Source organism: Gossypium hirsutum, chromosome D04, assembly GCF_007990345.1.
Source record: "Gossypium hirsutum isolate 1008001.06 chromosome D04, Gossypium_hirsutum_v2.1, whole genome shotgun sequence".
In the NCBI taxonomy this organism is placed as follows: Eukaryota; Viridiplantae; Streptophyta; class Magnoliopsida; order Malvales; family Malvaceae; genus Gossypium; species Gossypium hirsutum.
Window position 1 is genome coordinate 37,108,763 of NC_053440.1, and position 15,927 is coordinate 37,124,689.

The following is a 15,927-nucleotide window of genomic DNA, read 5'->3' on the forward strand; positions in this document are numbered from 1 at the left end:
AAATAGAAACAAAATCGTAAAGATTTCAAAACTTGAGTTTGAGGATTGAATCGTAAAATAAGAAAATTTGATTTTTAGGGACTGAATTATAAAATCGTGTAAATTTAGGATTTTAGGGACTAAATTATAAAAATTGAAAATTTGAATTTCAAGGACTATGTTTTCAAAAAAATGTAAAATCTTAAGTATGGAGATTTTTTTTTGTCAATTTTGAAACATTTAAGTATAAATATGGGCATAATAATTCATGAAATATTTAATAAATAATTATGCATGAAATTAAATAATAGAAATTTGAAATTGATAAGTAATGGTTATGATTTATATATGATTTGGAATATATGTTTGAGTTGTGTATATGAATTTGTGATGAATTAGGAAGAATAATTCAAATTAAATCTTAATACTATGAAATAAGCTTGAATGGTGGATATATGTATATATTTTGATATCAAAGACAAACTTGAATTTCAAAGGTTGAAATTGAGTTCAATAATAGTAAATCAAGTGTCTAAATGTTATGAAAATTTTTGAAAATTTTTAATGTGACATTTTTTGTAACATCCCTTACCCATATTCAATACTGGAATAGGGTACGAGGCATTACCAAAACACATGCACTTGTAAACGTATTTAATCGAGTTATAAAATTTCAACTAAATTAAAACTTTCAAAATAATTAACATGCTTCTATAACTTTTCACATTATATCCTCAAAATGTTATAATCATAATAATTAGGGCTTACGAGACCCGATACATACTCATGCAATTCAATGCTTCATTTCCATTTCCTTCAATTTGCAATTTCTCATGCTCATGATTTAGATCATATCACTAGCAATTTCCATTTAATTCACGTACAATTCAATGACATCAAGTTCAACACTAATACGTATTTACCATTTAACTCAATGTTTATTGATTATACCATTCAATAACACATTTATGAAATTCTCAATTTTGCAATGAAAATATCATTTTAGCTTGAATAACAACATCGTCCTGATATAAATATACTACCACTTAACCATTTACTTTAATTCTTTTGGGCCCATTTGTCACTTACCATCCTTAATCAAATTAGGGAACGGTTACGGAAAATTGAGTACTTCACTTTCACCTTGCCATAGTATAACTATGGTCTTACATATGATCACTTATCACTTGTCCCTGATCAGATAAGTGTAGCTAGGCTACCACTTATCACTTTCTCACTTGATCAGATAAGTGTAGCTAAGGCTAACACTTATCACTTTGTCACTTGATCAGATAAGTATAGCACTTATCACTTTTTCACTTGATCAGATAAGTGTAGCTAAAGCTACCACTTATCACTTTGTCTCTTGATCAGATAAGTATAGCCGAAGCTATCACTTATCACTTTTCACTTGTCACTTGATCAGATAAGTGTAGCCGAAGCTATCACTTATCACTTTCCACTTGTCACTTGATCAGATAAGTGTAGCTGAAGCTATCACTTATCACTTTGTCACTTGATCAGATAAGTATAGCCGAAGCTATTACTTATCACTTTCCACTTGTCACTTGATCAGATAAGTGTAGCTAAAGCTACCACTTATCGCTTTGTCACTTGATCAGAAGTACTCAAATCCGGCGTTCCGCTCAATTTGATCATTTATTCATATATCAGGCTTAGCAACATGTGTTAATTCATAAACCATTCATGATATTATTTCATGCCAAATCATATACTGAATATACCATACACACATACTATGAAACTTTATTTTCACACATGCCATGACCAATAATGCACAAATATAAGTATAATTCATATTTCATCTTTTATCAATTAAAATCAAGCATATGACCAATTATACACAAATCATTCATATATTTCCCAATTTTCCTCCTCCTCCTCTCCATTCCACATCCTTAATGTGTATAACACACTTAAACAACATTAGCTATAATTTCACTATTCACTCACATGTATATTCAAAACTGTTTATCCGAGTCAGAGTCACTAAATTATTTTTATCCGGAGCTACATAGCTCCAAATTAAGATCCGTTAATTTTCCCTGAAACTAGACTCACATATATTCATACCATAAAATTTTCAGAATTTTTGGTTCAGCCAAATAGTACATTTTATTCTTTAAAGTTTCCCCTGTTTCGCTGTCTGACAGTTCCGACCACTCTTCACTAAAAATTAATTATCTCATTGTACAAAATTCGAATGATGTTTTCGTTTGTTTATTCTAAAAATAGACTCATTAAGGATTCTAACCATATAAATTATAACTCATAATAATTTTTTTACGATTTTTAATGATTTTACAAAGTCAGAACAGGGGAACCCGAATTCATTCTGACCTTGTCTCACAAAATCTATTATATCTCATGATTTACAATTCCATTGCTCACACCATTTCTTTCATAAGAAACTAGACTCAATAAGCTTTAGTTTAATATTTTATTCATCCTCTAATTCAATCTCTAAAATTTTTGGTGATTTTTCAAAGTTACACTACTACTGCTGTCTAAAACTGCTTTAGTGCAAAATGTTGATTTCCATTTTGCCCCAAATTTCAGAGTTTATACAATTCGGTCCTTTCTCAATTAACCCCTCAATTAATCTAATTTTCTCAATTAATACTTTACCTAGACATTATAAGTTGTTACTCAACTATTGAAATTCAGAATTTCCACATATAACTCTAACTTCAAACTCTTTTACTATTAGGTCCCAAACATTCACTTTCTATTCAATTCTTTCAATAAAATCAGCATATGAACAATTTAAAGCTCTAATTTCATGATAAATCATCATATAATTCCAGCACATTTTCATATCAACTTTTAACTTCTTTCATAAAATCAAAAACTAATGAATTTAACAAGTGGGCCTAGTTGTAAAAGTCATAAAAATACAAAAATTTTAAGAAATAGTCAAGAATTGAACTTGTAATAAAAATATGAAGAACCAGCTTGAAGAAGCCCTTCCATGGTGTTTTAGCTGATGAGAATTCAGAAAAATGAAGAGAAATCTAGATAATTCCACTTGGGTCCTAACTTTATTAAGCAAATTTTGCAATATTCCAATTTTGCCCTTAATTATTCTCACTTTCTTGCTGATTTCATGCCTTTGCCGTCCAGCCCAAATAGACCTTGGGTCTATTTGCCTTTTAAGCCCTCTTCCTTTTATCATTTAAGCTATTTAATCATTTCTCAAAATTTTGCATTTGTTACAATTTAGTCCTTTTTGTTCAATTAATTATCGGAACTTTAAAATTTCTTAACGAAACTTTAATACTAACTTTTTAACACTCCATAAATATTTATAAAAATATTTATGGCTCGGTTTAAAGTCCCCGAGGTCTTGATACCTCATTTCGATTCTAATTATTTTAATATTTATTTCTAGTGCACTATTCACTATTTCAAAAAGTTACCTAACTTCACATTTAACTCTTACTTACTAAATTAATAATATTTTCTACCCATTTGTCGAATTTAGTTATCTCGAATCACCGTTCCGACACCTCTGAAAATTCAGGCCATTACATTTTTTTTCTCGTCGGATTTGTGGTCCCGAAACCACTGTTCCGACTAGGCCTAAAATCGAGCTATTACATTTTTTATCCAGATATATTATTGGATCGGGTAAGGGGTGTTACAAATATTAAGTGTTTTTTTTAAGTTCGACTAACGAGTTCTAAATGACGATTCGACAATTGGTATAGTGGACCAGTACCCATTGACGAGTAGAAGAACTTATCTTAGATCCAAATCAATCTGACGTCAATGTTGGAGATCGGAGAAGAAAGCTGTTTGGATTTTGGTTCACGGATTTGTGACAGTCAAAGTTGTTTCCTAAAAAAAACTGACCTATAAAAAAGAAGGGGAATGAGAGCTTTTGATTGGTGCATGCGGTGTGAAAGAGGAGGTCATACAACAACGATTTTAACAACCTAATAATTTAAATGAAAACTTTTGAATAGTTCAGTGACCATTTTGTTACCTTTTGAAGTTGATTGACCAAAACATAAACTTACTAATACTTTAGTCGTAATGACCCAGTTTCCAGTGGTGTCAAAAAATGCGATTTTGGGACATTGTTTCCGTAAATATTAAATAGGGATATTTACGGAGTTACTACATTAATGAATTAAAATTTGGTTAAGAAATTTAGTCGAAAATGAGGTTAATTAAGGCTCAAGACTAAATTGTAAAAGTTTAATCTCTATAGATTTTTAATTAGGAAAAGGATTAGAGACTTAAATAAAAATTATCCAAAGGAACAAAATAGAATATGGACCAGTTTGAGATAGATGTTAGTGGGATGTGATGTTAATTATCATTAGATTAAGTTAATTAAAGATTTAAGCCTAATTATCATAATTAAGTTAATTAAAATTAACCCTAGTATATAAGTGAAATAAGTGGGAAAAGATGAAAAAAAGTCATCATCTTCACCAAAGTCACCATCCACCATGGAAGAAAAGCTTGGAAACCTAGTTTGAACTTTCAACCATCTTCACAAGTCTTTAGCCCTTTTTTTTATAGATTTTTTTATTTTGGGAGCTTGATTAAGCTAATCCATGGATCAATTTGATTAATTGGTGAGATTCTGGTAAGTTGTCATTGTTGAGAATTGAATATTTAGATGTGAATTTGTTAGAAATTAAACTTAGATTAAGAAAATGACTAAATTATAAAGGTTAAATGTTAGTTTTGTACATTATGGACCAAATTGATTAAAATGTAATTTTTTTATGAAATTTTGGTAGGAATAGAAAGTAGAGTGTCCCTGATGAATATGCGTGAAATCGGAATTTAATCTAAAGCTTTAAATTGAAAGTTATATTTGTCCTAGTTTTAAGGACTAAATTGAATAAATTAAAAAAGATATAAAAATTGATATTTGGTTATGAATAATGTTTTAAATGTTAACTTTGTAACCACAGTAAACGGTAGAATGATATTTTTATAATAACTCGAAATCTATAATGGCTTCTTTATAAGTTTCAAAAAGTTGATGACAAAAAATAATAATAAACAAAGTTGAGGGACATCTGACATAGTTTACCCTAAAAAAACGCTTTCTCTCGTAATGTAAGGCAAAAGAGAAACGCAAACCATCATTTTTAAGTGAGGTGGGAAACCATGTGAGACTTATGGTTCTACTTCTTAATTTATTTAATTTTTTAATAAACTTAACTTTTTTTTATAAAAAAAAAAATCATAACTTATATTTCTTTTATCCTTTTGGATCATATACTAGTGATAGTAGTAGTAGAGAGACGAAGGAGCCAAAGAACTAAAACTAAATTATCTTTCTATTTTTTCCTTATAAGTAGGTAATTTCCTTTACAGAGGTTGGAATCAAATTAAAATTTTGAAAAGAAATTATCATTATATTATATTATAATTTTATTAAAACAATTTATATGCAATATGAGAGATCAAAGCTTTTACCTACATCTTGGTATCTTCCCTGCTATTAGTTTAAATAAATTTAAAGAAAGATTATTATTATTTTGCTTTTTAGATTGTAATTAATGATTGGTAAGGCACATTATCCTTAAAGGAGAAAATAAGGATGACAGAAACACTTAGAAATCAATGGATTCTGAACTAATTTGACCCAATAGGCTCGGTTTTTTTTTTTTTTTTAAATCAGGTTTCAAATTGATGTTGAGTTTAGTGTGAAATTACCCCGCTTTAAAATATTTATAAAATTTCCCTCTTATATATTTAACATTAATTAAGTTAAAAAAGCTTTACAATTTATTACTATTAACATCATTTATCACAATTATTCACATTTCGTACTACTTTCTTTCCCTCTATTTTTAATTTATATTTCCAAGTCTACATCTCATTTTTGTTTTTTTTTTATATATATATATTACTTGATCATCCCAATCATCCCAAGCATGGTCTTTGTTGTAAATCATAATAGTTCAAATAATAAACCTCAATGTGAAAAAAAGAAAAAGCAGAATACATCAAATTCAATTAGAAGTGACGCCAATTTTTTAAAAATTAATTAATCAAAATTTTTTTAAAAAAAGTTTGAATTTGAGTCGTATCAAGATGGAATATAAAATTAATTTTCGAGTCTAGGGTGGATTAATTCTTTTAAGATTGGGGTTGGGGCATGACGGTAGAGTATTAGGTCGAAATCGTGAAAATAAAAAATCCGTCCTACTCTGCTCTGTTGCTATCATTAGGAGAGAATTTAAGTTTAAATCTTAAAGATGATATTATTGAGAGAAACAATTACAACTCTCAAAAGAATTAATATTTATAAACCTAAAACGGATATAAAAAATACTCTAATCACACACAAAATAAGCATGAAAATTTTCTTAACTTCGTTTATGGGCTTTTGAATATTTTACTTTTAGAATGAAGTGAATTTCATTTGGTGATGGATGTGTAGACTTTTTTTTTCTATTTAAAGATATACTTAATAAAAAAAAACAAAATCAAACTTGATTTTTTAAATAAAAGGATTTATTTGGTTTCTCTCAATTTTGATATTAATAAATTGGTCCTCTAAAAATGAAACAATTTAATTTTTGTCAATTTTAAAGGTGAGCAACGAAGGATAATTAGTCGCGACGTTAATGTTTTTTTGTCAGTTGTACATATTGATATAATGACAAATTTAACACTTAAATTTTACACATTTTATCAATTTGATCTTGATTTAACAAATTTAGCTCGCAATATTTACACGTTCTATCAATTTGGCCCCTATTTAACAAATTTAACCAACAACATTTAAATATTTTATCAACATTTGCATAGAATATATAAACATTGAGGGCTAAATATGTTATTATACCAATCAAAGTTATATATAATTTACAAAAAAAAATATTGTCGTTGAATAATTATCCTTAGTTGCTCACTTTTGAAATTAGCAAGACTAATTTACTACAAATTATTTAAGAGTGACTAATTTACTTAATATCATATAATTAATAATTTTTATATATCAATTAACTAATAATAGTTCAAAATTTATTAGAAAGTCCACACGTTTATAATTCATTGTAATAAGTTGTGATTTAAAACCAACATATTAAAATATATTTAAAAATAATAATATGTAATAGATGAAATATTTGATGAAATGCTACTGGAATTTCAAGAATTCTTGAAATATTGCTTGGTTGACTATAACTTCAAATTAAAATGGAAAAAGAATATGATTAATATTATAAATAATGGAAGGTATCACTGGAATAGGATCTAAATCGAGGAGATTTGTATAAAACAAAAAACAAAAAATAGGTGAAGTCAGGGCATCATTTCAGAAATATCATTTTTAAAAAATTAAATAAAATAAAAAAAAAACTCCAGTTTGCTTTGGATTTTTAATTTCTAATCTTGGGGGATGGCTGGATAACGTGGGTATCATATGTTTTTTTTTTAGCAATCAATCTATATTTTCAACAGTAATAAATTAAATATAATATTCTTACTTTTTGTTTAATTTTTATGATGCTGAAGCAAGAAGAGCCAAATAAATGAGTTTTCACTACAGTAGACAGCGTCAAATCCTGCCACTGCCACCTCTGACATTGTTTTCCTTTTTTAATTTTTTCACCAATTATTGAAGGGTAATTATTTTTAATCATACAACTTTACTCCTGATTTTTCAAATATTTTATTTGCAAAAATATTAACAGAAATTAATATAGTTTTTAATTATGCATAAATCATCTCAAACTTACTCTAATTAATTAAATCAATTAAGTAAAATTGGAGGATTTTTTTTAAATACAATTGTGATTTAAATCTTAAATTATATTTAGAAAAGATGAAAGCTTGGGAAATAAATTACGCTTTAGATTCTACTTAAATGAGAGGATATTTACACACTTAATCACCTTTTTTATCTTATAAAAATTAAACATATACATTAAATATATATTTTATATTTTGACTCATTTAGATATAGGTTAAAGCATGTTCCACCTCTCTATACTCTTTGTATTTGGAATTTTGTCCCTTTAGTTTTTTAATTTGGAAAATTTCGGATGGTTAACAATGTTAAAATTATTTTCTTAAATTCACTCGTGTTAGATTTTAAAATAAAAAAAATACATACTTGTTATAAAAAATTAAAATAATATTAAAAGAGATAGATTTGCGTTTTGAAACCAAAAAATAAATTTGGAAAAATATAAGTTAATATTCAAATTTCTTCGAAAAGCATAAATCCTGCTTTGGCTTCAAAATTAATATTTTATGGAATGGGTAAATTCATAATTAAATCCCTGAGGTATGTAGCAAGTCTGAAAGTTAAGCCATTATAATGTGATATATAATAATATAGTAGCAACATTAGTGGAATAGTTAAATTATATTGTACGAGTGAGTTTCATATCCCACATGTGATAGTCTTTGAAAAGAATACTAATAGGTTAGTTGAGGGAGGGTGAAATCACTAATTCAACTTCTTCGAAAGAGTAGATCAATACGAGCAAAAGGCAACAAACCAAATATATGAATCATTGTCTTAAATTGCAATCAACTGTATATGTACTTGATGGGAAAATTAATAATATTTGATATAATAATTAAAAAATATTAAATATTGAATTTGTATTACCTAAATATCATATAACAACTTTAACTACAACTCCGTATTACCTTAATAAAATTCATTTTTCTTTAATTGCATTTTCTCTTAATAAAGTTTATACTATTGTGCTTCAATCATATTTCTTAATTATAATTTCTATGAGAAGTTACAATAATAATTAATAAAAATAAATGAATCTTGTGAGACTTAAATATAAAATCTCAAAATACTAATGTGTATATACATACATTTAAATATGTAAAGTAAACATATCATGATTTAGGAGTAGGGATTCAAATAAAACAATGGGTTTTAGTTTTTAAGTCTCCAAAAAAAAAAAAGTTATTGTAACTTAATAAATGGTGATTATGATTCATGATCCTTTTTCTCATTAATTAGCCTTGTTATTATTATTGTTCTTTTTGTTAATATAAAATGGTGGAAATAATTAATTTAAATAAATAATAAGGAAAAGATGTCTTTAAGATTATGAAAAATTGAAGGCACATGCATTTTGTACCACTACCAACTCTATTATTTTAATTTCAATTTTAATGCTTCATATTTAATTCTCTTTAACATCAACGCTATAAATGAAAATAGTTAATATTGTGGAAATATTATGTCACTATCTTATTATCATGAATATGGAACTTTAAGAATTAAGTTATGACTCTGTGTTTTTAGGTTTGAAAAAAAAATGTTAACGTCTCCAGGAGAGGGCATAAGACACTCACTCAAGAAGGTACAATGCCGGTAGACAAAGCCGCCAGATCTTGACAATCCCGCGGTGGATGACAAAGGCATGAAAGTGGATGCTATTAACACATCTTTTGTGACGTGGAAAGAAAAGTTAATGGGTACTACGGTTGGAACAATGAATCATTAGAAGGACGAAGACTTCGATCTACAATAAGGAGATGCTAAATTAGAAATAGTTGATGGATCTAAAAGAGTACATCAATTCATTGCAAAACCCAAGGCTCGGATAGTTATCGTGAAGTTATTGGGTAGAAGGATTTTTTATATCACAATGTGTGGGAAATTGAAAGCAATCTGGAAAACGAAGTTTCCATTGCAAATTATTGACTTGGAAAACAATTACTTTTCAGTCAAATTTCAAGAGGAGGAGGAGTACCTTAATGCTTTGTCCGGGGGTCCCTGGACGATCTTTGGACATTATCTCACTGTGCAATAGTGGATGCCAACCTTCTCGTCAGACCAATGTCATCCTAAACATTTAATGGTTTAGATTAGGTTACCAGGGCTACCGGAAGGAATGTGCACCAAAAGCCTTTTGAAGTTCATTGGGAGTATAACTGGTATAGTTGCAAAGATTGATTGGAATACTGACAATAGTTGTAAAGGGCAATTTGCGAGATTGACTGTGTATGTGGAGTTGGGGAAATCGCTTGTCTCAAAAATCATAATTGATGGGAAATTACAGAGGGTTGAATATGAATCCTTACCCATGGTTTGCCTCGATTGTGGAAGGTTTGGGCATTCCCAGGAAGAATGTCCACACAAGTCAAGCCAGGAAACAACACTAGAGGGGGGAGGAAAAATCACGAGGTGTGGAACTGAGACTATAGGGGCAAGTGTAGGAAGAATGCTTCGGTCATTGGATGATTGTCAAGCATAGATAGCGGCGGAAGGCTTATATGGTCAAGAAAACTAGCAGTGGTTTGGAGAATGGCGTGGTTGGAGGATTGAAGAGTGGTGCGACTAGTGGATCCAGATTTAGAATCCTTGGCGAGATATTTAGAAACAAAAATTTGGGAGTTTCTCGAGTTATCAACGACATTAAGGGGGGACAGGATTCAAGCCGATTGATTAGGAGTAGTGAGGAGGTGGCAAAGGAGGCTAGAAAAATTGTTGGACCGATAAAGAATTTTAGTACAAAGAATGGGCTTGAGAAGCATAAAAGGAAGGGAGTTTTAGTTATGAACGGTCTAAAGCCTAAGCCAAAGATACTCAAACCATCCAATAATTTCAGTGGGTCATTCTCTAGGTTTGCGACTAACCCCTTTGATGATGGGTCTAGGATAGGGTTGATTAATAAGGATAAATACTTGGGCCAAGTTCATTTTAAAGTGGTTGGGCCACCACTAAATAATAAAAAAAGAATATGGTGGTGAGATTTATGGGTAAGTCAGTGATTTCGTCTGCAATAGAAAATTGGTCCCTTTCACAGCTTGCAATTTGGAGGGAGGTTTTGTGCAGTGTCTGAATGGCATCATTAGTGAGAGCACTGGTCTGACACACGAGTTAGGAGCCAGATTTACCCACGACTAACACGACCCTATCTCTCCCAATTGCTTTAGTGGTTGAGGATGTTCTCCAATGGCTTAGTAAATAGGTCATGAACGCTATGGAGATGATTGATTTTGTGGATGGATAGCAAGATTCAGAGAATGTGACTTTGGTGGATGCCGAATCGGCTTGAATGTTTCGGTATTAAACTCTCTCTAATTTTTTTATGTTGATGATGAATTCTGATTTACAACTATTTTTCTAGAATTGTTAGGGGCGTGGTCACCCCTGGTTTCATAGTTTTCTAAAAGAATACAAAAGTGAGTTTTTTTTTCTCCAGATTTTGTCTCCCTTTTTGAAACTAGGATAAGTGGGGATAAAGCTGATGTTGTTATTGTGAAACTTGGTTTTGAGAACTCATTCAAAGTTGAAGCGTTGGGTTTCGTAAGTGGTCTTTCTTATTTTGGAATGATGATATCGAGTTGAAATTCTCAAGGCTCATCTGCAATTTGTTCATTTTCGTATTAGCCATGTTGTTAGTCGTTGCACTTTTCTTTGTACTGTCATTTATGCAAGTCTAGAGTGAGGAGTGAAGGCCCATCTATGGAACAATTTAGATGATATTGCTATTGATGTTGATGATCCTTGGATATTAGCAGGGGATTTTAACACCATTTTAGATACTGAAGAAAGGAAAGCTGGTTTTGGAACAAGGTAAGCAAGTTGTAGTCACTTCAGAAATTTTGTTTTCTAGAATGGTCTTCATGATTTGGGGTTTCAAGGATTATTGTTCACATGGAATGGAGGTAATCTCTTTAAGAGACTTGCCCGGTATTTGTGTAATGATCGTTGGCAATCTTTTGTACCTAACACAATAGTTCATCATTTGCATAAGCTGAAGTTTGACCATCGACCTATTTTGGTCTCGATAAATCCAGATAGGTTTGAGAGAGGTGAGAGACCTTTCTGTTTCTTAGTAGTTTAGTTATCACATCCAAAGTTTAGGGACGTGGTTAAATAGTCTTAGAATCCTGACTCTAATGTTGCAACTAACTTGGATAAGTTTTCTTGAGTTGTTCAAGCGCGGAACAAAACTATCTTTGGAAATATGTTTGCTCGAAAAAGGAGGACCATGCGAGAGCTAGAGCGTGTTCAAAAGGCGTTAGAACAATGCAACTCTATGAGACTCGGATCGAGGGAAGCTGAGTTAAGGCTTGAAGTTGAGACTATTCTAAGTCAAGAGAAATTATTGTGGTTCCAAAAGTCGAGAAGTCAATGGCTTTCTAGTGGGGACATGAATACGAGGTTTTTCCATAGTTGAACCTTGAAGCCACGAAAGCAAAACAAAATTGCGGCACTGAGAATAGATGATTCTTAATAGTTTTATGATGAGGAAACCCTTAAGAAACACGACACAGAGTATTTCACAAAGTTGTATATGGTAGAGGCTTAGTCGATTGGAAATTACTCGGTCAAGGGGCGGTTTCCAAAATCATAAGACCCTCAATTTGCTAGTCTAGATGCAGAGGTTACAATATATGAGGTCCGTCATTCAACTTTTAGCATGGCACCCTTTAAGGCTTTGGAAGTAGACGGTTTTCATGCCAAGTTCTACCAAGTGAACTGAGATATTGTGGGAGCAGTGTCTTTGACCTGGTCCAACAAGCTTTTATAGGAGGACAGATCGATCCATTTCATATCTGATAGTTATCGTGAGATCCATTTCATGGGGTAAATTCATAATTAAATCTTAGAGGTTGGTTAATTTTGTAGATCTAGCAACTTTGAAAGTTAAGCAATTGTAACACCTTATACCCAAACCAGTTGTCGAGCCCGAATATTAGGATGTCACACCACCGTCACACATCATACACAATATAGATGATCTCATTATTAAGCAAACATCTTCCATTTTAGCATTTGTAGAAATTTTAAGTCATAAATATTCTTATCACCATTAAAACATGCTAAACATTCATCAAGCGAACCCAAAACAAGAGCCAAACATGCTTTTAAACCATTAAACAAAAATTTTTGAGTTATTCACGTAGGTATTGATACTCATTCAATGGTATCGATAATTTCCTTAGATGGTACCGATACCGCTTGAAAAATCGACACTAAAACAACATTCTATTTTTCACTTAAAAATTAAAACCCTAAAAAATATCAATACGGTTTAAAAGGTATCAATTTTATTACCTAGAGTATCGATACTCGTGATATGGTATTGATACAAATTTACTCTACTGACTTCCTACACATTCGAAAATCATTGAGGTACCGATTTTAAAACCCAAATATCGATACCCTTGCTCCATACAACAAAAATATAACAGTTTAAGCCATATAATCCATTCTAACTAATAACTATTCAACATGCAACTTTTACCTCATCAAACAATTGTCAAAACGACAATAGTTGTAACGACCCGTTTTCAGTGAAATCAGAACAGTGGTTTTGGGACCACAAATTCGAGGTCAAAAAATTTATTTTAATATTATTTTAATATCTACAGCATGTTAGAATTATGGTGTAAAATTTCGTTAAGAAATTTTACCGTTTGTATGCTCAATTTGTGAAAATAGACTAAATCGCATAAAGTGTGAAAGTTGGGTTCTATTAGCAAAAGGTGTTAAATAGCTATAGAACTTTAAAGCGGAGGTCCTTATTTGGTAATTAGACCACTAATTGAGATAGTGGATGTGTATGGCATGGTATTTTTGAAAATTTTAAAGTTAGGTAAAGGTAATTAGGTAATTAGTTAATTAAAGATAAAAATAAAATAAAACAAAACACTCATCTTCCTCACACATATACCAACCGAAAATTTTAGCATAGAGGAGCCTTGGAAGCTTGAAATTTTTGCTTAAGAAAATTCATTGCATGTAAGTGATTTTGGTGTTCATTTTTTTTATTTTTATATTTTTGGAATCGTTGTTGCTTAACCTAGCTAAGTAGAGGATTAATTTGCAAAATGGTTGAAATTCTAGGGTTTTTCCATGAGAGAATTCTAGTTTTTTTTGAAGTTTAATGGAAAAATATGAGTCTTTGTTGTTAATTAAACAACTTTTGTTAAATGGATTTTTAATGAAATTGCCAATTAGGGGTTGAATTGAGAAAGGTAAAAATTGTGTTAAATGTGTGAAATTGTGAAATGTATGGGCTGGTATGGATGTATATGAAATTCAGCTAGGCTTGGTTAGGGGGAAAATTGCATAAAATTTATTTTACGAGCCTAAGGACTAAATTGTAAAGAAGTTAAAAGTATAGGGGAAAAATAATAATTTTACCATAACATGAATTTTGGATTAAATTGAATGGATTGAGAATTAAATTAGTTAAATTTGATTATTTAGATCAAGAAAAGCCACGTTTGGAATTAGATTGAGGCAAAGATAAAGTAGTGGATTGAACAGTCGATTTTTTTGTACTAATTTGAGGTAAGTTCGTATGTTAATAAGCATTAAATTATGTGTGTTTTAAATCCTTTATTATTATAATTGTAATGATATGACTCTGCAGAAATACTCGATGAAGATTCGATGACTTATAGATTGGATCTCGGTTGAACCTTAGGAATAGATAGGATACAAATGACATGTCATTAGGGGTTACCGTGTTTTAAGTATTGGTCTCGTACGCCCTACCGATGGTTGAGTTTTTGGCATGTGTTGCGGTTACTTTACAGCTTGTGTAAGCAGCGCCATGTAGCTATGACCTATTTTTGTCCACACGAGCAGAGACACGGTCGTGTGTCTCAGCCGTATGTGACACACGGCCAGGTGACACGGCCGTGTGTCCCCTAATACTTATATAGAAATCAAGTCAGTAGCTTCACACGGCCTAGCACATGGTCATGTAAGGCCATTTCGAAGGGTACACGGCCTGGCACATGGGCCTGTAAGGCCATTTCGAAGGGTACACATCCTGGCACACGAGCGTGTGGTTGGCCGTGTGACCCAAGTCAATGAGTTACATAGGGTCAGACACGGGCTAGGACACGATCGTGTGTCCCCATTTCAAATATCCATATGGCTTGAGAAACAGGCGTGTCTCTTGGCCGTGTGAGACACACGGCCTTACCACATGGGTGTGTGTCCCCTGCATTGTGAAAAAATAATAATATTTTTTTAAAAATTTCTTGAGTACTCGATTTAGTCCCGAACCACTTTTAATGTCTATTTGGGGCCTTTAGGTCTCGTATTAGGGACTGTATGAACGTATTTGAATGATTTTTTATTTGAATGATAATTGATTATGAAATGTATGATTGTTTAAGTTGTAAGCTCGGTAATGCTCCGTAACCCTATTTCGGCGTCGGATACGAGTCCATAAATCTACCATATTACCTCATAATAGTTCAATCATCAAAAACATGTCCGAGCAGGTAATCAATATACCAACATTCGAGTCCATAAATCCTAAGAGCAAATAAGCTATGAAAACATCCAAAATGATGCGATCATGGTCAAGGACAAAACCAAAACAACTTGTGATCCAATTGAACTGCCAATGGGGCCAATCACTCATGCTCGAGCCAAGAGGTTTAAGGAAGCTATTTCAGGCCTCATTGATCGAGTTTGGGGAGAAGCTATTGCGAGATTCATTAATCAAGCTTGCTCATGCACTCCATGCGTCCCATGCAATTTGTTCCAAGCTAAACTTTAATTTTTCAACTTGTTGAATTCGGTTGCTGAAATAAAGATTTAAATTCGATTTTAGTTAATTTAGTTTGATTATTTAATTATGTCATAATTTGAACATCATTAATATGAGTTTTAATTATGTCATAATCTAAATATCATTAATAAGAGTATTTAATTATGTCATAGTTTGGACATCTTTAATACATGTTTTTAAGTGTGTTTAAATTCTGACATCTTTAATGTTTGTTTAATTTCCTACAAATTACAAGTGTGTCAAACTTTGTTTAATATGGCATTTAACCGTTTCTTTAATGTGTAATAGGTTGTTCACATTGGCAACTGCTAGGAAGCTTCCTTCAAGCTGCTCGTATGGCACAATTTAGGAGCTGAACACAATCTCCCAAGAGCCATTTCGTGTTCAGCAAAGCATCAAGTGCTTTCACACTTGATTA

The 15,927-nt window shown here is 31.2% G+C and overlaps 1 protein-coding gene across 1 annotated transcript; it reads left to right on the plus strand.

Moving 5' to 3' along the window:
- Positions 1 to 9,605: 9,605 nt before the first annotated feature.
- Positions 9,606 to 10,214, plus strand: LOC107947860 (uncharacterized). Its single transcript, XM_016882367.1, has 2 exons — positions 9,606 to 9,729; positions 9,838 to 10,214. The coding sequence occupies exons 1-2, from the start codon at positions 9,606 to 9,608 to the stop codon at positions 10,212 to 10,214; spliced, it is 501 nt and encodes a 166-aa protein (XP_016737856.1).
- The last annotated feature ends 5,713 nt before the right edge of the window (positions 10,215 to 15,927 follow it).